This window comes from Rhamphochromis longiceps, linkage group LG8, assembly GCF_057381845.1.
Source record: "Rhamphochromis longiceps isolate RC_006_pf linkage group LG8, R_longiceps_female_GT1.1, whole genome shotgun sequence".
In the NCBI taxonomy this organism is placed as follows: Eukaryota; Metazoa; Chordata; class Actinopteri; order Cichliformes; family Cichlidae; genus Rhamphochromis; species Rhamphochromis longiceps.
The window spans coordinates 29,291,009-29,314,011 of record NC_140564.1 but is presented as its reverse complement, the minus strand read 5'-3'; the positions used below and the strand labels follow the sequence as shown (position 1 = coordinate 29,314,011).

Genomic DNA, 23,003 nt, shown 5'->3' with positions numbered 1-23,003 from the left:
TTGGATGTGTTTCTACGTGGCTTATGGGGGAAATTTCCTGATGGCGTTACATCACTCCATAACTGCTGAAGCCAGCAAATGTCCTTTAAAGAAAAAAAAAAAGAGCTAGGTCCTTCAGTATCAAAAAAAAAGTCTTCATGAGTTGGTTGTTCCCTCATAAGTTAGGTAAGTAATACGTTTCGTCACCATTTTTTTAAACTGCAAATATCAGTGTGTGTTTCCCCACAGGAAAGAGCCAGCACTGAAAGAGCCTGCGATATTCTGTGTCAGCCAAAGGAGATTCTTGATATCTTACTCCTCAATAAACCATTTACAAACCGTAAATAAAATCCTGTCTAATTTTGAGTATAAGCACCAAGAAAGCATTTGGTTCACTGTTTTAAATAATCAGGTCCTGTACTTAAGTAAAAGTAATAATCTAAAATCACTTAGTTTTCAGTAGGTCTTTAACATCAAAGTTGCTGCAGTAAAATAAGCCCCAGAACGAGGAGCCGTCTTGATAACTGTCCAAATGTTTTAATTGGTGGTTACTAATAGAAGGTTTGGTTACCTTCTGAGGGCAACCTGATAAGTAAAAGAGGTCTTGAGATGATTAATTAGAGACAGAAGCCATACAGACATTTGAAACACTTTTTTTCTTTTTTGTTTTGAAAAATACTGGAGACATTTTGAGTCAAACAAATATTGAAATGGTTGGGACAGTGTGTAAAATGTAATTTTTTTCACATTTTATTCAGTGTAGCAAATTGAAAACACGACATCTTTAAAAAATACACATGTAGTTGGACTTTTCTACAAGGAAGCTGTTCTGTTTGAATAGGTACAGTACAGAGTTTAACATTATTTTGCTGAAATATGCAAGGCCTTCCCTGAAGAAGACTGCGTATGTTGCTCTAAAATATCTTTCAGAATTGATGGTGCCTTTCCAGATGTGCAAGCTGCCAGTTCCACAAACACCCCCATACTGTCAGAGATGCAGGCTTTAGGATACAGAGCTGATAAGAAGCCGAATGTTTCCTCTGCTCTTTAGTCCAGAGGACATGGTATCCATGTTTTCCAAAAAGAATTTCAAGTTTTGATTTGTCAAAACCCTTGACCATCGTCTATTTTCACTTCTGAAAAACAGTCTCTCTATATTTTATACTCAGTCGTGTTACTGACCCATTGCCAGTTAACCTAATTAGTTGCCAAATGTTCCTCCAGCAGCTTCTTTTTACCACCACTTATTTTTCCTGTCTTTTGTTGCCCCCATTGCAACTTTTTTGAGATGTGTTGCTGTCATTAAATTTGTTTTCATGAAACAGAAAAATGTCTCAATATAAACATTTGAGACATTTATCCTATGTTCTATTGTGAATATTGGTTCCTGAGATTTGCAAATCATTACATTTTACAAAGGCTCCTCACATGGACTCATAATTCAGAAGCCCTCTACAGAAAAGGGCAGAGCAGGCTGTACCTGCTGTGGAGACTCAGGTCGTTTGGAGTGGAGGGCCCACTCCTGAAGACCTTCTATGACTCTGTGGTGGCCTCAGCTATCTTTTACGGTTTGGTCTGCTGGGGTGGCAGCATCTCTGCTGGGGACAGGAAGAGACTGAACAGGCTGATCAGAAGGGCCAGCTCTGTTCTAGGATGCCCTCTGGACCCAGTGGAGGTGGTGAGTGACAGGAGAATGGTGGCTAAGCTGTCATCCCTGTTGGACAACATCTCCCACCCCATGCAGGAAACTCTGACAGCACTGAGCAGCTCCTTCAGTGGCTGCAGCACCCATGGTGTGGGACGGAGAGATTTCGCAGGTCTTTCCTCCCCACTGCTGTCAGACTGTACAACAAAGACTCCAAACACACACATCCACACAGATGCAATAACACTAAGTGCAATACTTTTTTCTAACATGGTTGTATTTTTACTCAGTTGTATATAGAATTTGTATTCTATTTTTATCCTATTGTGTATTTTATTCTATTTTATTCTACTGTATATAGTATTTTATTTTATTCTATTCTGTACAGTTGTGTACTGTATTTATTCTTATTATATTCTAATTTTTGCTACATAACTTTTGCACTGTCCACTTCCTGCTGTGACACAACAAATTTCCCACGTGTGGGACTAATAAAGGTTATCTTATCTTACATTTTGGGAACTGGTGTTGTTGGACTATTGACATGTTTTGTGAGGTTTTGGTTTAATTGAAAAAAAAAAAAAAAAGACCCGGGGTAGCGGTCATGTCCGGTTAGGGGCTCTGTTGGCTCTCAGGTGACTGTTTCCTCGCGGCTGCGTGCAGCGGGGCTAGGGGAGGGTCTGTGCTGACGGACGTGGGTTACTGACCTGGTAGCCTGGCTGCCCCTGGGTGGGTTCGGGATGGGCGTGAGGTTCTGGGGGCGCTCCGTCTCTGGGCTGGGGCCCGGGCCGGGCCTCGGGGGCTTGGGTCCTGGTTGGTGTGTTGCCGGGGCTGTGGGCGGGTGGGTGCATGGGGGCCCACCCCTGGAGCAGGGTGCCGCCGGTGCATCGAGCCACCTGGGGGGCTCTTCAACTGGTGGGGGAGATTGTCACATCTTGCAGGAGCTTTCCTCTCCTCGGGAGCTCTCTCTGCAGGAGGGGGAGATACAGGAGAGGTGGAGGAAGATCTCAGCCTGGGTGTTTATTGTCTTATGTAGTCTGGAAGATGAGTGGATGGTGGGGTGGGTGCAGTTTTTTCTGTGGTGGGGTTGGGTGGACTGTCCCGGGCTCTGTGGGGCCGGGAGGCGCTGCTGCACTGGGCCCCGGTCTGGATGGGCCTGGGCCCCCTTTCCCTGGCGGGTCGCGGAGTATGGGGGTGCCTACTGGGGTCAGCGGGGGAGGTGACCCCTCCCTTCCTTCCCTCCCCATCTCCAGCTGCCTCCCTCTTCCCGCTCCACCACAACCACCCACACATGCAGGACCTTGGAGTAGGGGTATGTCACCAGGGTGCAGAGGAGGCTACCCCCCCCCCCCCCCCCCGTCCCCTTCTGGCTGCCTCTGCCTCAATTTTATCCCACAACTTAGACATTCACATTACTCTCACTCTCATTACACATACATATAGGATCTTGGGGGTGGGCACGATACACGGAATCCAAAGTACCATCAGGGTGTACACCCCACCCCTGGCGTCGTTGCCCACCTCTCAATTTTAAATACACGTAGACATTGAGGGCTAGCAGGAGGGACCATGCGCTTACCTGCTGCTCTCTGGCAGGTAGCTCCATGCCCTCCTGGGTTTTAAATGCACCTTAGAACACACATGCATCAACACTACAATGAGCGGGTGGAGGGAGGTTTGGAGTCTTCTCTCACCCCCGTTCTCTGCGACCTGCTGGAGCGGGGGGGCTAGGAGGAGGAGTTGGCCGTCCGACTGCGGTCTGGAGTGTGGGGCCTCCCTGCTGCTGCGGAGTCGGGGCGGTCTGCCTCCCCCCACCGCAGGGAAAAGGGTAATACCACCTGGGTCTGGGTGCAGTTCCCCCTCCAGGGGCAAGGGTACCTAGACCCGGTTTGTAGAGTACGCTTGGGGAGTGTGATCATGTGTACAGCGTCTCTTTATGTCTGTCTCCACGTTGGTTGAGTGTGGAGTAAGTGCATATGAGAGCATGAGGGTGGGAATGGATGTTTGTATATGTGTGTGCCTGTATTTCTGTGTCTATATGTCAGGTTGGGTGTCAGGCGCCACCTCTCTGGGGACATCTCAGGCCCTCCAAGGTTTGGAGGCCTATCTCCCCCTACCACCACTGGCGGACTCCCTCAGACATCGGTGCGTTGGTGGTTCTTTGTGTCTGGGGATGGGCGTCCAGGTACACACCGGCTCACTCCTTGACGGCCGCTTATCGGGGCCTGGAGCCTGGGGCTCGCTCGGGCCACTTCGGAGGTGGGGTGCCCCCGGCCTCTCGGCCTGGGGCTCGGTCACTCAGGCACGGCTGGCTGCCGGCGGAGCTCACGGGCGCGTCACTGCAACTCCCCCTGGCTTCTGCTCCGCGGCTGCTGAGTGAGCCCTCATCTGGGACTCTCCTCAGCTCTTTCTGGGACAGTGGCGCGGCTGCCCCTCTGTTGGTCTTCCTTGGTCTCTTGTGTTCTGGGGGCCTCTGGATGTCTGGAGTTTTGATCTCCTCCATACCTGCTTCATGCCCTGGAGAATACTGTCATATTCCCATATATCATTGTGATGTTGTTTATTCTATTACTCTTGTTCTCTTCTGCTTGTTTTCTTTTTTCTTTCTCAGCAGGTGATCCAGGTGATTGATATATGCATTTTTTATTTCTTTTTTTTTTCCTGCTCATTCTGTTGGTTTTTGTTTTTTGCCCTTCTCCCCCGTCCCTCTTCTCAGCTGTTTCTCTTCCCCTCTTTCTTTCTCCCCTTCTTTCCCCCAGTCAAGTCTGTCCCGTATTCAGTAAGTGAAAATAAAATAAACAATAAAAGGTGAATCAAATGGACCATTACGGCAAGGCTGGGATGGTCAATTTGGTAAAGTAAATCCGTTGGGCATCTTTCTTTGCCTTTAGACAACAATTCTGATGGCAAAAGAGCCAAACGGGACAGGCAAAAAAAAAAAAAAAAAAAAAAGAGTGGAGAGTAAAAGGGGATTTATTGAAATGCATTCTTGAAAGTATTAGCTATTAAAATTGACCAGAGTAAAAACCTAGTATGGTATTTGTAAAAAATAAAAATAAAAAAAAGGAAGAAGAAGAAGAAAGAAATAAAATTAATCCAATAGAATATAAAGTACAATCTCGCCTTTAAAATATAGTTGCATTAATATTTATCATACTTTATAAGTTCTTTATTATTTCATTAAGTATAGTTCTTGAAAGGTCCTTTCCTCCACTGGTTTTATCTTGAGAGTAAAACTTAAGACACATCATCACGGCCATGCCTCCATGCTGTCAGACACAGTTGGAAACAGAGGAGGGAATGTCAGATTTCAGAAGCCTTCCCGACAGTAATATATATATCACCTTGCATGTCAGTGGACACCGTGTGACCTGAGACATTCCAGCTGAGGATATAGACGGGGTAATGTAGATACCTCTTCGTTACATTATATGGCTGGGGAATGCAATTGCCAATATTCGCCTCTGGAAACCAACTCAGCTGGCTTTTGGCTTTTATCACAAGGGCAGGTTGAGTTCAGATGGTGATACAGAGTGTGCTGTATACTCAGAGACAGTAAATACATTTCATTTAACCACCATTAACCCTCTCAGGCTCAAATTAAACCTTTTGTTGCTAATGCACAACCAAGTCCTGCAGTGGTACTTCTGAGTAAAAAAAACTCATAAAATATGTATGTGGGGTAATCAGGTTGTTAGTTTTTAACTTCCAAATCGGCAATGCCTGCCTTGAGAGGGTTAATCAAACACCAAATCCTCAAGTTGCTAACATAATCAGAAGAGCAATGAGATCTTGAGGGGAAAAAAATGTCACATCAAACAAGCATGACAGCAGCTTGGAGTTCAAAGACAAATCTTGTGGTCACACAGCAGACATCTCAGTCCCTTCAATGCACATAATTGAGTGCTGTGTAATTATAAATGACAGCACCACAGAGCAAACAAGGACCTTTATTCACACATCCTTTGGCATTTGCCATCCTCCTGTTCCCTTTTTTCTCACGGGGTCAACTTACAACACTGTAGTTTGCTCTCACATTGTCATCCACCAATTACCCATATATTCCATACTCTCACAGGAAGCCACACTAACAGAAACTGCACCTGTTGCTTCTCCCTGTGGTGTTACTGTATGCTACTACCATAGGCATAGATTTCAGGGGGGATGCAAGGTATAGAAATGTTTAAGAAGTACTACAAAGGGGAAAAAGTGCAACAGCATTACTCAGAGATAAATGCCTCCTATATTGTTCAGTCTTTATTCTTCAGTAATGGGTCTAAGCATGCTACACCCTCAACCTCTAGGTGACTTCTTTCAATCACAGGTTGCTTACTGGAAGCCAGCCTGTTTCCAAACAATCACAACCCGACTTGGACTAAATGCAATCACTCTGGGCAGATTGGTAAATAACTGCCATCTAATTTGTAAAGACAGCTTGCCAACATATAGCTCAATGAATCTTAGTCAGTCTGTGCCAATGAGCACAACTTGTCTGCACTGCATCTCTTTGCAATGGTAGACTTAACTGATTGCCACCTGGTTAATGCACTGGCTACATAGACGAGAGTGGTATCAAATCTGGTCCCTGTCTACAAAGTAACTCTTTCAGATGAAATTAGATCACAAGTTCAATGCACATGGTCACAGTACTTTTAGCCATGCTAAGGTCTACAGTCTATTTTCCCTTGTGTGACTGTAGCATTAAATAAGTTTATATTTGTAATCATCAACCGGTACCAAGATTTTTACTTTTCCTTTACAAGAAGTTATTTCCAATACAAGTTGATGTAGAAAAGGCAGAAACAAGTGCAAATTGGCCCAAATACCACATCTAAAGTGGCTCTCGCAATGCTCAAACCAAACCAAAGTGCATGGATACCAACAGACAAATCATAGCAGGGGCGTAATTTCCAGGGGGTGTAGGGGGGTTATGGACCCCCCCCCCCCCCCCCCCCCCCCAAAAAAAAAAAAATAATCAGACCCAACCAATATAACCCCCCAATAAAGTTATGAATTATTTTGCATAAATAGGCTGTTCATTTTCTTTACTCATTTCAGTTATTACCAGCAAAATAGTTGCATATTTAATCATCTGGGAATTTACCCAGATTCATTTATTTATTTAGACAGAGATCTTGAATAGCTATAGATTTTTAATCCAGACTTTCATTAAAGAAAACTGCCTAATAATGTGCTTCTGGCTGACTACAGCGACTGCTTACATAAATGTTTGAGCTCCTGGAGGGTGACGACTTCAAAACATCATGATACTAATAGAATATGAGATTTCAAGTGGGGAAAGTCAGCCTTAGAGCTAACGCAGATGTCACGGTCTGGAGTCTGTGGATTCCGTGTTTATGTTTTAAGTTGATTAATATTCTGTGGTTTTGTTTATTTTGGGTTGTTTGTGATTATTCCCAGTGTCTAGTGTTCTCTGTGCTCTTGTCTAATTACCCCAGCTGTTTCTCCCTCCTTTTTCTCATTCCCTGATTGTTTCTGTGTGTATATAAGCCCTGTGTTTTTACCTGCTTTTTGATGGTTTGTTTGTGTTTTGCCCTGTCTCCATGTGTTGCCATTTAAAGGGTTCAAGTTTGCTTTTGTTAGTTTTTTCCAGTTTAGGTTCTGCACTTGCCATCATCACTGCTATTTGTACCGTCACTGTCAAAATAATGCTCACTCACATCAGAGGCTGTGCCTGCATCTTGGGTCCTAATTTCCACACTCCACACAGCCTGCCATCGCAGCTGTGACAGCAGGAGATCACCACTGAAGCAAGCTTGTTTTAAAAAGAGTTACAGTTATTTCCATCATTACGGATGATTCGTTTGTGTATTTTATTTTTGTATGTATTAATTTATTTATTTTTGTCACGCAGGATTACTCAAAATCTTATTGATGGCACTGCATGATTCTATCTGATTGTGGATATAGAAACTTTCTGATGGATTTTTTTTTTTATCATAAGGTGATAAGGCAAATTTAGACATTTCATATCACCTCACCTTACAGCAACACATGAAAATGAAATAAGAAAAACTGTGAGACATCATTTTGACGCCACAAAGGAAATATCACAAAAAAATCCAGAGATAGAGGCGCAATTCATGCATTGTGAAGAGGGAATTCTCAGCATTGGTGGTGGTATGAAAGCTCTCTTCCTGTAAAATTGTCCTCTGGTCTGATACAACTTTCTAAACAGATTTCTGTGGTCTCAAACTGACCCATTTGGCCTTTGCACTCAGTGAGCGGAAATCTGAGTAGATTACATGTGGAAGTGATATGGAGAATATTCCATCCAGCTTGTGTGGGACCAGGGGGAGCTATTATCATAACCATAACACCAACAGAGACCTTAAAAAACAGACATCTATATGAGGGGCTGCCAATGTTTGAACCATCTCACTAAATAATATTTCAAAGACAAGCAATATTTTAAAGACAAATACACTGCATCAGGTAGCTGAATAAATTAGATCATGTTTTTTAGAAAAAATCTTTACTTATCTTTAACCTTATTTCACCTTTTGAATACTGTGGAAAATACAGAGCCCCGGCCAGGCAGTCACATGGTCTTACTTGGTGAAAGTAACTCAAAACCGACACCTTCTGCATCCAAGAACATCTGATACAAGACACACAAACACACTCCTGGAGAAGAAGCCAACAGATCTCTCCATAAAATTTCCATTTTGTGCATATGAAAAAACACACATATGTATTTACACCAGATATGTCAGGTCACAAGTAAGAAGGTTAGGGAAGAATGCAGAACAGAAACTACAACTTTGTATTTTTAAATTTAAATATGAACTAAAATTGTGAAAATAAAATTTAAAAATGTTTAAAAATGCCCCCTGAGGTCCCAACCCATGTTGGAAGTTGCACTGATCCTACTGCTTGGCCTCCACTGTGTAAGTCCAGCTGTTACATAAGATCTGCAGGTGCATTGTTGGCAGCCTCTAACAGGAACACCAGCCTCCGGGTTTTTGACGCCGCTTTGCCTGCATGGAGCCAGGCTGTATGCATAGTCCTGGACCTCTGATTTTGGCAGCATGGATTAATGGAAACGGCTGGGTAGGAGCATCCACAGCATCACAGGATCTTGCCCATCTGCTATGAAGACATGAGCTAAAAATACAACTCTGTCTCTGCAAGAGGAAGCGTAGTGGGGGTTTTGAGAAGGTTGCAGTGTCCACACTGGACATTACAGCTACGTGCCACATGGGAGTTTCACCTCGCAGGTGTAGAAACGGCCCTGTTGTGATGTTCACATACGCTTTCCCTGCGTTACTATTGCATAACATTTGCAATGAAATAATTTGTCACAGCTTATGTATGCACACAAACAACCACATGCTTCCTCATAAACATATTTAATAAGCTTTTGTGAAGCCATAAATCTGTCTGGCTCAATTACAGTGTATTTCTGGAACAAATCCAAAGCCTCTCTTATCAAAAAGCTTTTCATTTATTTATTTTTTTTGATTGGCGCGGAAGTACGCAGTACCCAGCCACAGAAAACTGTGAAGGTTTCACCCCAGTCCAAATAAGAAGAGCATAAAATCAAGTGATTCTAAAGAATAGCTTAACTGCCCTCATCTTAAAATCTGGAAGATACCAAACTTGTCCGTTTAATTTCAAGTAAGGGAGCAAATATAGCAAACTCACAACCAATGAAGACACCAAACAGCGCCAAATAATCATCAAACCCCTCCCGAAACTGCAGCCAGACAGGCAACTTTTTCCGAGTCTTAACTTAATGCAGGAGCCACCTCCAGGCTCATGGAAGGCAACAGAATACAGGTGGTGCGTTACCTTGCACGGGAACAGAAATATTTCCACAGAATCCAAGAAAATAGAAAAATAAAACAGTGTCTTCTTTCAAGTCTTACACTGAGAACGCAATTCTTCTCCTTCCAGCGCGGGGCTGCAAGGCGGCTGTTGCTGGCGCAGTGTGGCGTCCTGCGCTCTGGTCCTGCAGTGAAACCGGAGGAGTCGCTGCAGGTAAAATCAGACCTTTGACACTTCGGTACCGGAATCACGTCCCGTTCCCACACCGCTGGTCGCTCCTGAGCGCATTTCCCAGAGTGAGACTCGATTACTATTATTTTGTGGCAGAGAGAAGAAAAGAACCGCGGCAGCGCTGATGAACGGAGCGCACGACGGTTTCTTCTCCCCAGCACGGACCCATGAGCGCATGATTCCTCTCACTTAAAAGTTTTGGAGCATAATCTGTTGAGCATTATAAAAATAAGGAACTGAGAGCTGAAGTAGTTTTGGGTTTTGCCAGAATGTGAAAAATCTGCACATTAAGACCTTCTGGTGACATAATACGTTTGCATCAGCACTTCGGAGAGTGCTGATATAAACACAGAGGAGTTAAACATAGCCTGAAAACAGGACTGCAGGTGTTTGGTTGAATTTAATGAAAAGAAAAGAAAAGAAAAAAAAACCTTAAAATCTCAGCTCTGTTCACCAATAAAATATTTAAATCAGAGGTGTTAAACTTATTGTATTTCAGTATTCTTGTGTGTTTGTAATCCATTTATCTGATTTCAGAAATAAACTTGAGCATACTTTGCAGGTTCGTACACGAGAAAAACAAATGTACAGTTTGAAAATCTGGATTAATTTTTTTTTCCAGATGTTTATGAGCCTAAATAATAAACATCTATATTAAAACTTTCTCTTACAATAACTGTTTCCACTGTGAGCTATTATGTCAGCTGTGTGGCTGATACCATCCTTACAGACTGGAGCCAATAGAAATATATTGCATCAATAAGTGGGATGTGAGGATAATGGATGAAACTCCTGTGTGAACTCATAGTGGGACACCTTCCCCTTGTTATCAGGCCATTCTGATGTCAACAGTTCGGTATTTAACAATGTGCATCAGTTTTGACCACTTTTGATAATTTACTGCCATTACAAAGAAGCACGAGGGTTATAAATCAAACTGCTGCTCTGAGTAAATTGCCAGTTTGGTTTACCATTCTGTATGTCCAACTTCTCTCCAAAACACACTTTTTAAAGACATTCAGTGAATGGACCCACTCGATGGCCCCAATTTAATGTTTGAAAGAATATTTGAACGAATAAAACATACTTATAGATTTAAGGTTCCCACCTAAGTATCTAAAACACATGTCTTTGCACCCCAATAAAAGACAGGAAAGAAGTAAAAGACTTACTACGGACTACCACCGATTTTAGTGTTTTTCTTTTTAAAAAAAATTAAAATGTGTATTATGCTGATGTTAAAAATTTATGTATGAAAAGTATCAAATGTTTACTAAATGTGCTTCCCCCACATCTATGACTCAAATTAAACCTGCATCTGCAGTTTAATGACAATAATATTAATACGAGGATGTCACCTCTTATCAAATTTATGGAGGGTCACATTATACAAACAACACACTTGGTTTAAAAATCATCCGCATATGCAGTCAGAGGGCCTGATTGTGAAAGTCCCTCATGTCGATGTGAAGGCTATATTTGGCTGAAAGGTGTGTAGTATGATTATACAAGGAAAATGATACCTGCGATTACAAATGTTAACTGGGTGTCATTGGTTTCTTGGAAATGGAGCCTGCTACAAATTTCCCACCTTCTCCTCTCCCTCAGGCCAGCTTACTGTCTCAGTTTCAGAACACAGTGAGCAGCATATAAAATAAAATAATCCTAAATGATTAAATAGATCTGGCTTAAAAGTTTGATCAGTGATTCAGGTAGTATTTTGTTTGTCAATTATACAACTTAAGGCCTTGAATCCTTGACTACTAATAAATGAAAAAATGAAGAAGTACACATTTTAAAAAAGAATAATTACCATGAATATTTCACAGTATTATTTTTGGTTTGTGGTGAAATGAGCAGGATACTTTATGACCCAGATAACAACACCTCATATTCCAAATGTGACAAAACATCTCATATCTCATGTCTGGCCAGCATGACTTGGACTTGAGGTTGAATGGAGACAGTCCAGCAATTTTATGGCATGTTCATTAAAACTGAGTCTAAAGGGGACACTTTCCAGAGTGAACAGCCAGGTGGCCCTGCGTCATGTCCTGTTGGGAGTTTTATGTTTTGTACTCATTTTTCCCCCTTTCCATTTAAGTTTTACTTCCACTCACTAGTAAGGTTTAGTCTATAACAATTACCTGGCTAAGTTTAGATGATAAAACGGTTTTGTCTGGGTTACATACTAAACATAACTTAGTATTAATTGACACCTTGGGTATGAGATTGGTAGATCCAGTTAATGATGGAGTCATCTTCAGGCAGTATTGCACCCCCTGTGTGTGCTGCAAAATTACCATCTATTTTCCCCCATGCAATAAAAGATCCTAAAAATTAGAGTGAACTGAACTTTCTCAAACACTGAGCAACAGTGAACTTCAAATTGTGGTGGTTTGGATTTATAATATCTCCTTTGATTTTCTTAATACTTTCCTCCTGACAACCACTGCATGGTACCAAAAACCCACTATAGTGGGTTTCCTATAAGAAAAGCTAACATTTTTAACAATGAAACTGAAATACACAAACCCATTTTGCAAAATAAAACTAAAACAAACAGAAGGGAAATTTAAAGGACAGAAATCCTTTATATTCTATACAAATTAAAACCATGGCCGTTTGACTGAGAAGCATAACTGAACATGATTTCTATCGCTGCAACCATTCAGTTCACATACAGATCCAACCTTTCTGCTGTGAGGTAACACTGCCCCTGTGTGTTACTTTACAAACACTTTACTTAGAACCCTGAAATTTAGTATTTTAATTTTGTTTAGTTTGGAAGTGACCAAATCAGCAATAACAGGAGCAATAAGAAAAGTAATGCAGAAACAAAAAAAACAAAAAAATCACAAAAACACAACCATTATTCTTTTAGGATAAACCTAAACTCTATAAACTAAGGAAGCAAAAAAAAAAACAAAAAAAAAAACAAAGCCCACATACCACAACAGCTATAGTTTCATTTCTCTGCAGATTTCATTTCTTGAAACTCACAAAGTGGCTTTGCTGCCTTGCACAGCTGTGCGTTGCAGACAAAAGCGTTTTATTATGGTTGCAAAATGGGAAGTGTCTTTATTTAAATAATTATTAAAGGCAAAGCTGTTTGTACCAAAATAGGAACCAGCAGGGTTATTCCATGAAACATTATGATCAGAGTCACTAAAACAAGAATGCTTTTAAATAAAGCATTCACTAAATTAAACTCCTGGAAACCTTTACATATATAGCATTATATGTTTAAAAAAAAAGCCTCTCATGTTCAGTCCTCTGCACTGGGTCTGGTGTTCAGAGGGAGCTCTTCAGCCAAGAGAGAGAGGTCTGACTTCTCTCTTCTTGCAATGTTACTTCATGTTACTGGTCTGAGAAGCCATTTGAATTATCATAAAGGTACCTGAGTCACATTCTTAGATCACCATACAGAATTCAAAATGTTTGTCTGTATTTTGTCTGAGTGAAATGCATAGATAAATGCAATTGCATTTATCTTTGCATTGCAACTGCAACTGCAGCTCAAATTTCAATGTCTGAAATGTGCAGATATACATCTAAGTAGCTAAGTTTTAGTTTGCTGCACATTATCAGAAATATAATGTACTTATTAAATGCTCGTTAATGTCACAGTTATATATAATGTTTTCAGGACATTTCATATTTCTTGATGTATATGGCTTCATCTTGATATTTAAATTTTTTTCTTTTGAATTGTTATTTATGAATAATTGAGTTTAGTCACCAAAGTGTTTTCTAATTGCAAATTACAGGATTACAGTGAACAGTGACAGGAAAGTCATAACTCTTCAATATATTTTAGTTTAATCATTTAAGGATCTGAAACATGTAAATGTGGCAAATGTACAAGAAAAGAAAAGAAGGCAGGCAAATACTTTTTCACACAACTCTATGTTTCTCTATTTTTGTACCTATCCTTATGTATTATACATTTTCTTTATGAAGTAAAACTGTAGCTGCAGATATTTACTTAATTCTTTTACAGCAAATAAAAGAAACGATGAAAGAAACAGAGTATTGATATCGATTATATTGATGCCAGTTCTGGTATTGTTATCAGATCCATACTCGTGTAAGATCGATACTCAGTTTCTGAGGTCAGCCCACTGTATTAAATAAATTATTTTTAGAAAATTAAAAAGAAAAGAAAAAAAACACCTCAAACAAGCACTATGAAAAATGTCTAAAGCATTTTGTGTTGACTGTCACATACATATTTTTATTTATAGCCTATAACACATTTAAACTACAGAAGTTGGCTCGTGGTACCTTAGAGACAGGTACATTTACAGATTTCCTACAATTCCAGATACACGTTTCGTGACGTGGTTTGTTGTGTAAACTATTTATTATTAAGTAAAAAATCACAGTCATTTAGCGGCTGTTAAAATGTGTTAAATGTTCAAATGATGATTAACTCATAAATCATAACACACCGTTCTCCACTGCATAAGCTGCAGTTATAGGTACTGGGAGAATACACTTGTGGTGTATAGAGCAGTAGCAGTCAGAAGTTGGCTAATTCAAAACACTGAGGGGGAGATTAATAATGTGACACCGTTACCATGGAGCCCTAACCACTACACACGGACTTTCAGGAAGAAGCAGGTTTGTTTGTCTTCCTGTCGTTTTTTAGTTACTGTGTGAAACTAACATTTATAAAACAGAAGAGAAAAACGCTTAGTCTAACCGCTAACAGAAAAAAACAAAAACAAAAACGACCGAAATGTTTTATTTGCTGGGAAACTTCCTGTTCCGACGCTACTTGCTGTTTATTAAAAGTGATACATGCGTTTTTCACTTTAGTTGTTAATATAATGATGTTTTTCGCTATTCAGACAGGAAAACATACGGATGGACTCGGAGTATTTAAAAAGAAACCTGGGTCAGTGCCTGGCGGACGGGCTGGCTGAAGTGGCCGAGCAGCGACCTGTGAACCCGATCCTGTATCTGGCTCACTGGCTTTACAAGTACAGCTCAAACCGTGAATACCAAACAGAGGCGAGCTCTTCTTTTATTCATTACTGCACCTGTTACAGTTTACAAGTCATGCTATTTTATGACAACACAGTCAGAAAAAATACCTGAATCAAAAGATTAGTAAATCGGGGCATTAATAGGGGGGGGAGCCAGACAGATCTAATTTTTGCATATATTTCTGGTTATTTTTTATAAGTGTTGGAGACTCAAGATTATTGTCAATGCCACTAAGAAACAATTAAAAAAATTGAGAATCGGCATCGTGGAAGAAAAAAAATTCCCTGATAATAGTCGCTGTTTTGTTGTCCTGTCAGTAGGGGGTAGCATGCACAACTTATTGTCTAATATGAGGCGCAGCCTTTGTCACAGTGCAGCGAACGTAAATGACAACCTTGTAAGTTTGGGAATTAAATTGTAGTTTTAGTGTTGTTAACGCCAAAGGTCTAGCGTAGACCTCTGCAGTTACTAACCCATAGTGTTGGTGACTCTTGCTCTGTGGCTGAGCTGCTGTGGTTCTGTCCATATCGTGTTTAGGAGACTAGCCATGTGCTGCATAATAACAGGTGCAACACCATTAACTTACAAAATATAATGCTTGGTGTGATCATCAGAAGCAATACTATTTTGAAATAAAAGTACTGAGTTAATGCAGTTCTGCTGTCTGTTTTGATATGGATGTTTGGCTTGGTGACATCTCCACAATTTTTAAAACTAGAAATTTAAAACTGGGGTGGGGGTTCTTTTCTCTTTTTTTGTACTTTGTAACTTAAATTTGACCTTTATAATCTGAAAACTGTCCAACTTTGAAGCCCTCAAAGTATTTTGAGTCAATTTTATTCCCACTCCAGGTGTCACAATTTAAAGCCAAATATGTCTTTGTGTTATGTAACTAACATAAATAAGCATTCGTGTCATTTGTTTAAGAAGCTACAAGTGCTCAAATCTAAATTATTTTCAGTGGAGTAAACACTTGGAGTATTTTACAGTGTCGCACTATTAGCATTCATCAGCCTTATGTGACAGTATACAGTATTAAACAGAATCCAAATAGTTAAATTAGCACCATAATAACTACAAAAGTGCTGTAGTAAACAACAGCTGACAGTGAAACAGATGATTAGCTCTTGGAAGCTTCCACTGGCTGTTAAAGTGTGAGCAGTGAAACTATTTCTGCTCACACTACTAGTGCCTTAAAGCCTCTGTCCTTACATAGGTTTTAAGGGCTGATATAAAGGATAAAAGAGGCTTAGACAGTCTAAGCTTATCAGGCTGAAAAATTAAAAGCCAAGGTAACAAAAACCCAGTCACCTTTTTACCTTGACTCAGAAAGTATCAACAGATCCCTGCATGCCTATAGAGATCTACAGCCACTTTAGGATTACAAGGATTAAAAGGTCTAGGTGTAAGCTTTTGTAAGCTATGTAAGCATAGTTAGAAGGATCTTTGTTGTAACCACAATTTCATTTGTAGAAAAAGGCCAAACTGGCACTCCTGGAGAAAGAGCAGGCAAAAGCCAGAGAGGAGGAGTTACACCAGGCGAAGCTAAGGGAGGAGGAGCGAAAGGTCAGTGAGACCTGGGAGGAGTCGCAAACTACTTGTAAAACACAAAACTTTTAATCTAACCAAACATTTGTTTGTGTTTCTTACATCAAATTTTAAAAAATTAGTATGTATTGAGATGTTTTCTTATTTCTCCTGTTATCCTTTAAAATGACCAGTTGCTTATTTTCATTTCAATCCTCTCCACTTGCTTCCAATTACTCCAAAATACTTTTAAGCAAATCGTTTAAAAACATATAACATAAACACATCGACAGCTCTCTGAGAACAAGCCCACAGATTCTGAAGCACCCACCGCAGCCACAACAGGAGAAGTGGAGGACAGCAAACCCATACAAGATGAGAAATTAAACACACCCAATCTGGAAAACCAGAAAGGCGCAGAAGATCGCCAAACTGAAGTGCAGGAAAATGTCACTGAAAAGGAGGTGATAAGAATTTATGAGTGCCTCTGGAGGTGGTGGCAATCTCTGTGATATTTTCTGATTGTCCCTTTCATTTCTGTGGTTTTTGGTTTTGAGCCTTTAGTGCTTCTGGGGTTTTTTTCTTTGGTGATGGGTCAGTCTACCAAGCTCACTCTAAACTGCATGACTTGCATCGTATGGTTTTTGAAAGAAACTACAAATCACTGACTATAAATGGTTTGAGATCTGCCAGGTGGACATCACAGATAAAGCAGCAACCAGTCCAGAGCCACCTGAAGGAAAACCTGCAGAGGCCGGTCATTCTTACCTATCTGAGGGGCAGGGCACAGAGGTCAAAGAGGAGTTTGAAGAGAAGCCTGATGAAAAAACTGAAGTGGAGACAAGGATGGAGCAAATAGAAGAAAAAACAGAAATAGAGCCAAGTACGAATAGTGTTGAGGAAAAAACTATCGAGGAGGAGGAGGAAGGAATTACCAGCCAAAAGGAACAGAAGGAAGGTGACCAAGATGAGGATAAGGTCAGGAGAAATTTTATCGTATTTGCCTGGATAATGTAAGAAATATCATTAAACAGGGGTCAAACACTGTCAAGAAAGAAATGGCACAACTTGATTTTGTTTATGGTGCTAAAATAGTTTAGTTAGTAATTGTGGCTCTTATCTGCTTTGCAGGAGGTTGATCAGTCTGAAACTGCTGAACCTGAGAAGACTGGCCCACTACAGTCAACTCTCACACAAGATGGCAGTGATTCAAAATCAAATGAAACAGAAGATCAATACAGCAAGCAAAGTCCTCCTGACCTTGACTCTCACAACACAGAAAAGGTGAAGCAGGTGAAATGCAGACTGCGCGTTGAGGATTCAGTTTGGCACTTATTCAGATCGAAGAGGCAAGAGGTGCAGGCTCAAGTACAAGAAAAGATGAAGGAAAGATCAGCAGAGTGGTGAGGTAGATTTGAAGATGAGTTAAAGTTCAGGCCAGGGGAGGACAGAGGAGACAAGGAACACAAATAAAGCTGAGAAGAGCAAGAGTTTTCTGAGACAACACAGTCAGACTGAGCACAGGTAGAAACACAGAATTATTATGTTCTCCATAATCTAATCTGCTTTACTTTTCCTTTACCATAAGGCCCATGAAGAAGAAACTGGCAAACCTGAAGATGCCATCCAAGTGGAGCCAGCTTCAGCTCCACAGAGTGAGAACATTGAACCTGTGAAGACATCTGAATCTGAACAGGAGGCACAGGAATCAGGAATTCTCCTGGACCAAGAAAAGGTGGCATGACCTTCTTTTGAATCCACAATGTTTCCCTTTAATACTTTGCTCATTTTTTAAACATTGAAGTAGAAAATTTGCCCAGGGGAAGCAGCACTTTTGGGTTTCAGAGTCAAAGGTCTGTTCAAAAGCTGGAAATAATAAAACAAGGCTTAACCAGAACTTTTCTGCCCTCAGGCAGGTGATGAAGAACCGAAGAGCAAAAGCACTGATTCCTCACCTCCAGCTGAGGTTGAGGTAACAGCAGAAGAAATGATGCAGCGCGGGGAACCTGAGAGTTCACAAGAGGAACCTGAAAAGTCTCCGTCTAACGAGGAAGACTCCCAGGAGAAGGTTGACCTGAGTGAATGCATTACTCATCTATTGGTTCTCAAACTTTTTCTTGAGAGCACCCAGCAAATATGTTTGGTTTTTAGCAATTACAAAATATCCAGTTTCAATTTTAGTGAAATAAAATATAGCATGATCATATAATTTTTTTCTAAATCATTGGAATATCATTCCCACTCTCTGGTCATTTAGGGACCATTTCCAGTGTCTCTGTGTTTGAGAATCAGTGTCTACATCTATATTCTGACAAGTGTGATATCTATTTTTTTTTTTTACTTAAAACTGATTAATTTGTAACTCAGCTTTGCTTGCTTTTCAGGACCAAGAAGAGGAAGAAGACCAAGCTTGATCACATCACATGTCCGAGCTTTTACCGAAGATGAAATCATAAATGGTTACTAATGTGTGAATAAGAAAATACACAATAAATAGTGAGCCAACATAATTTATTATTGTTTATTCATTTGTCCTTTTTGTTTTTGCATAGCGTTAAAGATCCCCTCATTTTTAAAAGTTATGAAAACAACCCAGTCCACGTGCTTGTTTCCACATCACACTTGTGTAAGTAGCACAGTTGGCTTCCAGTCACGTTGCAGTGTCAGAAATCCCAATGGCACATCCACATGTTAAACTGAGATTAAAGGTGATTCCACATAAACTGTGCCCCCGTTTAGCAGGTGAATTTAAAATCAGCCTTGACTCAAACTTTGAGTGACATACAAGCGAATAAAGAAAACCTTTAATGTGATGGTCTGCTTCTTCAACCCACATTAGAGCAGACAATAGCTGAAACTGTAACTAGCTTTTTTAGTAGTAATGATAATATAAGTTTGCATGAGCTTTTATTGATCCTGTTATAGAAATGCTTGATTGTGTAAGCGTGCAAAGTAATTCTCGTCATGGCTGGCATTTCGACTGGATGACGCTGCAGTTTCCAGGCTGTTGAGTGACCTTTAGCCTGGAGGAGGGGCAAAGTTTGGTGCATATGACTGGTTTGTATTGAATGTTTCCGCATCTGCGTTCACCTTCTCGTCGCTGATGAAATACAGCTGTATTCAATCTGATCAGTATCTGCACCCAAGAGAGGCTGGGTTTGGGAAACGCTGGCAGATCAGCTGGAGTTGGAATTTAAATGCGCGTTTGAACGCGGTGCGGTCGAGAGTGCGCAACAACAGCGGAGCTGAGATGCTTTAATCAAGAACGGGCTGCAAAAAGAGGCTGTAATGGAACTCGTAACCAATGTTGTGGCCACGGTCGGTGGCCTCGTTACCGGTGTAATGAATTTCATCACTGACAGATTTCTCACACCGCCGCTGGAAGCAACTCTCAAATATTTAGAGGAGGCTGAACTCAAGACCACGAAGGGAGGCGAGTCATATCTGTGTTTACCGAAATAAACCATGCAATTATAAAAATAGTTTGTTTTAAAATCGTTTTTCCCTCCCAGCTGGGATTTGTTACGCATTTAGCCTGTGGCTAAACTTTTACCCTTTCACCTAATCTCTTTCCTTAGAAATAAAGACGTTCAAAGCCAAGTCTCTGTGGGAAAAGTCTGGAGCAGTTATCATGGCAGTCCGGCGTCCTGGATGATTTTTGTGCAGAGAGGTATTGTTCCAGTGACAGTTGGCTATCATAAACTATTGGCTTCTTACTTTAAGCCCTTTGGTTTTGCCTGCTACACAAAAGAGAAAGTTTGCCATACACATATTTTCCATTTCTTGTCAATTGTAGCCAAAAGGCAACATAGGGGAATGAATAAGGGAATGGATAACTTATATAACATCAAACATTCGGTGTCAGTTCAGGTATGGTGATTAAAATGATACAAACTATGAAAATGTCTGCACTGGAGGTGCAAAGTGGCTCTCAAATGCTGTGAAGTTCAGTCTTTCTTCATATAAAGTACCTACATACTCTACAACTATGTCTGCCTCTTGTAACTTGAACCTTTGAGTGTGGATTTGCATAGCATAAATTTGAGGTAGTTCTGGAGTATTTTAACCTGGTGTGGTTATAATCCTCTAAATCTAAGCTATGAAAGGCACAAGGATGTATATGTAAATCAGTAGCTCACCTCTCCCCCAGAAGTGTCTCAGTATATTTTATTTTCCCCCCCCCGTCAGAGAGGGCACATAATTGCAGTGCATCCACCGGACTTGGCTCTATTACATGAAATTGGCCTGAAAATTAAGTGTGGTCAAATAAGTATTTAGATTGTTGAATTAACAGAAAGTCATCCTCCTGTAATAATACAATCAAGTACTGTTCCACAATCCCTGCTTACCACACAAAATATGGGCAGTGTGCATATAATGAATACAACATGACCCCTCAATTGTACCTTTCCGTTTGTAACCGCAGTTAGCTGTTAAGATTCTTAATGTTCTTTGGCTGCAGGAAGCTGCAGAGCTGTCCTCTCTGAAACCTCAGCTGGATGAACTCGGGATTCCTCTGTATGCTGTTGTAAAGGAAGATGTCGGCACAGAGGTCAAGAACTTCAGGCCATACTTTCAGGGGGAAGTCTTCTTGGATGAAAAGGTAAACTTTATTATTTTCCTCTAATGAACTGTTCCACCATGGTCAAATGTTATCTGCAAACTACATTTGGCCTGTTTTTAAGCAGAACTGCTTCCAAATACACTTGGACCCATTTAGGGTGTGTGAAAAATCCCTTTAGCTCTGCATGAATTAACCAAGCATTCCATATGCTTGCAGAGACGTTTTTATGGGCCTCGTGAGCGGAAGCTGGGTCTCCTGGCATTCCTGCGTGTTGGAGTGTGGATGAATGGCGTAAGGGCTTTCAGGAATGGGTTCGTGGGAAATGTTCTCGGAGAGGGTTTTGTCCTTGGTGGGGTCTTTGTCATCGGGCAAAGACAGCAGGTAAAAAATTTCACATTAATCCAATGTCATTGGAATGGTTCTAATATATTGCAATACAAATTTCTTAAGAGTGAAGCCATCATACTAGAAAATGTTTAGTATCTCTTGTCTGTTTGTCCTGCAGGGAATACTTTTGGAACACAGAGAGATTGAGTTTGGAGATAAAGTCAACATTGAAGATGTCCTCCAAGCTGTCAGAAAAATTCCACAGGAACTACAGTCTTTGGAGAAGAAATAATTCTTTGTATTACTCGTGTGTTTTTGAACATCTCATAAAATTAACAAACTCCTTTCAGATAACATAAAATCTACAGCATTGTCTAAATATATGGTATAGACAAAATTTCTTTCAAATTAGGAAATTTGTACATTTGATAGTTTGCCTGTCTCTTTAAGATAAGGATGCATTTTGCAGTATGACTGTTTTTAAGAGTCTGAGTGTGTTAATGATGGCCTGTCTTTAAACTCTATAGAAGAAGCAGACCTGATGCTTAATGCTCATTTTCTTAAAACTCTGATACCACTATGCTGTCCTGGAAGTAATGAGGCTAATCTTTTGAACAATAAAATACATTTCGGTGCTCGGCAGATTTGTATTTTTGTTTTTTCTCTATGCATTGAAGTTATTGAGTAGCTGGACTGATACCAGGGTGGGTGGAGGGTGGAACAGTTTTCAGAGCAAAGATCATCATCTAGGTTAAGTCTGGTGAGTGCTCTTATTAAGTTATGAGAACTATCAAAGTCACTTTGTACTAAGCACAGTTCAGAAAGCATCTTTGAGTCTTGTGTTTAGAAAGACTTCATTTTCTCCTGGATGTTGCTCTATTTATTTATTTTTTTTCCTTTAACATTTTCATTAAGATTATAAAATATGAGCATTCTATTTTACTGCAGATATTCATCTGCCTAGAGGGACATGAGCTTGACTTGACGGCTGTGGTCCTTTTAAAACATGTTTTGTAATCTACTTGTGTTGGTTTTAGAAACCAATTACAAAGCAGGTTACACAACCTTATCTGCTGGATAAGCTCAGGAGATTTGGGGGGGTTAAAAATCAAACTTATGAAACTCAAACATTGAAAAGCATTGGTTAGATAAAGCCTTGCCACACAGTGTTCTAGTCTTACAAATTTAGTTTTGGGTGTAGGCATCTGTACCTTTTGAAAAACACCATGGAGAGCTACATTGCCAGAATAAAATGCAAAAATATTGTCTTCAGACATGAAATGTTAAATTTGCTCTTTGGAAACTGGAGTTTTGCTTAGGTCTGTTTTAATTATGCAGGGATTCTGGATTTGGTATTTAATTAGTATTTTGATGTGCTGTATTGTTGGATTAGGCTTGCCTTTTAGTATTTTGTTTCTCAAAAGAAGTCTTTTACCCATCTTGAGATGACTGACTCTGTTCCCATTCAGCTTTCTTAAATCCTGAAAGGGGATGTGTTTAATGTGTCTCTTTACCTGTAGCAACTTTAGCTTATTCTTGATAAAGTCAGAACCCTCTCACTGGAGGAACTGGTTACCCTAATATTCACACAGATGTTCACCCCCCTGTTCTTGTCTGAAGAACTTAAGGGGAGAAATGTTTGGAAAAAAAGATCAAGTAAGTTAGGGGTCTACTGTCTATTTAAAAACCAAACATTACCCAAAATCTAAATAAAATGCATTGTATATGCTTTGAGGAGTGGAGCTGTGGCTCTGGTAGCGAGGAAACTTGGTTTAGCCCTGTGCAGAGAGGAAAATTACATGACTACATTTCAGTTTAGAGATATAATTCACATTTTTAGATCTATTCAGTATTGTTTGTGGGAGTTGTGTTGAAAACCTTTAATATTGGATATTTCAAGGTCAGGGCCCTGTTTCAGGAAGCCGGTTTGGAAAACTCAGAGTG

At 40.4% G+C, this 23,003-nt stretch overlaps 2 protein-coding genes and 1 pseudogene across 6 annotated transcripts in view; 2 read left to right on the top strand and 1 right to left on the bottom strand.

Moving 5' to 3' along the window:
- Window positions 1-9,852, bottom strand: part of scn4aa (sodium channel, voltage-gated, type IV, alpha, a) — a 32,195-nt gene extending 22,343 nt beyond the window's left edge. Inside the window, exon 1 of the mRNA XM_085416940.1 lies at window positions 9,440-9,852. The gene's annotated coding sequence lies outside the window, so the exon portion shown is untranslated. The remainder of the gene's footprint in view (window positions 1-9,439) is intronic.
- Window positions 9,853-14,222: 4,370 nt separating this feature from the next.
- Window positions 14,223-18,862, top strand: dydc2 (DPY30 domain containing 2). Of its 4 annotated transcripts, none has more exons than XM_085415350.1 (9): window positions 14,223-14,272; window positions 14,503-14,665; window positions 16,115-16,207; window positions 16,462-16,632; window positions 16,853-17,146; window positions 17,300-17,452; window positions 17,757-17,903; window positions 18,081-18,236; window positions 18,553-18,862. In XM_085415350.1, exons 2-9 carry the CDS (start codon window positions 14,519-14,521, stop codon window positions 18,580-18,582), a joined length of 1,191 nt encoding a protein of 396 aa, XP_085271476.1. In that variant the 5' UTR covers window positions 14,223-14,272; window positions 14,503-14,518; the 3' UTR covers window positions 18,583-18,862. The 4 variants fall into 4 exon arrangements, with proteins under 4 accessions (XP_085271476.1, XP_085271477.1, XP_085271478.1 ...); XM_085415351.1 differs by having other exon boundaries at window positions 16,862-17,146; window positions 18,553-18,852; XM_085415352.1 differs by lacking the exon at window positions 16,462-16,632 and having other exon boundaries at window positions 18,553-18,853.
- Window positions 18,863-19,209: 347 nt separating this feature from the next.
- On the top strand, window positions 19,210-21,695 carry LOC146663959 (peroxiredoxin-like 2A; annotated as a pseudogene). The gene is made up of 5 exons (XR_014912932.1): window positions 19,210-19,601; window positions 19,747-19,838; window positions 20,631-20,771; window positions 20,949-21,113; window positions 21,238-21,695. The product of XR_014912932.1 is annotated as a peroxiredoxin-like 2A (transcript).
- The last annotated feature ends 1,308 nt before the right edge of the window (window positions 21,696-23,003 follow it).

What these genes read in the sequence shown, in the direction of transcription:
- dydc2 (XM_085415350.1), top strand. Translation starts at nt 14,519, where the DNA reads ATGGACTCGGAGTATTTAAAAAGAAACCTGGGTCAGTGCCTGGCGGAC. An exon ending in TAAGGGAGGAGGAGCGAAAG is followed by an intron (nt 16,208 to 16,461) that starts GTCAGTGAGACC and finishes ACACATCGACAG; the next exon opens with CTCTCTGAGAACAAGCCCAC. An exon ending in AGGAAGACTCCCAGGAGAAG is followed by an intron (nt 18,237 to 18,552) that starts GTTGACCTGAGT and finishes CTTGCTTTTCAG; the next exon opens with GACCAAGAAGAGGAAGAAGA.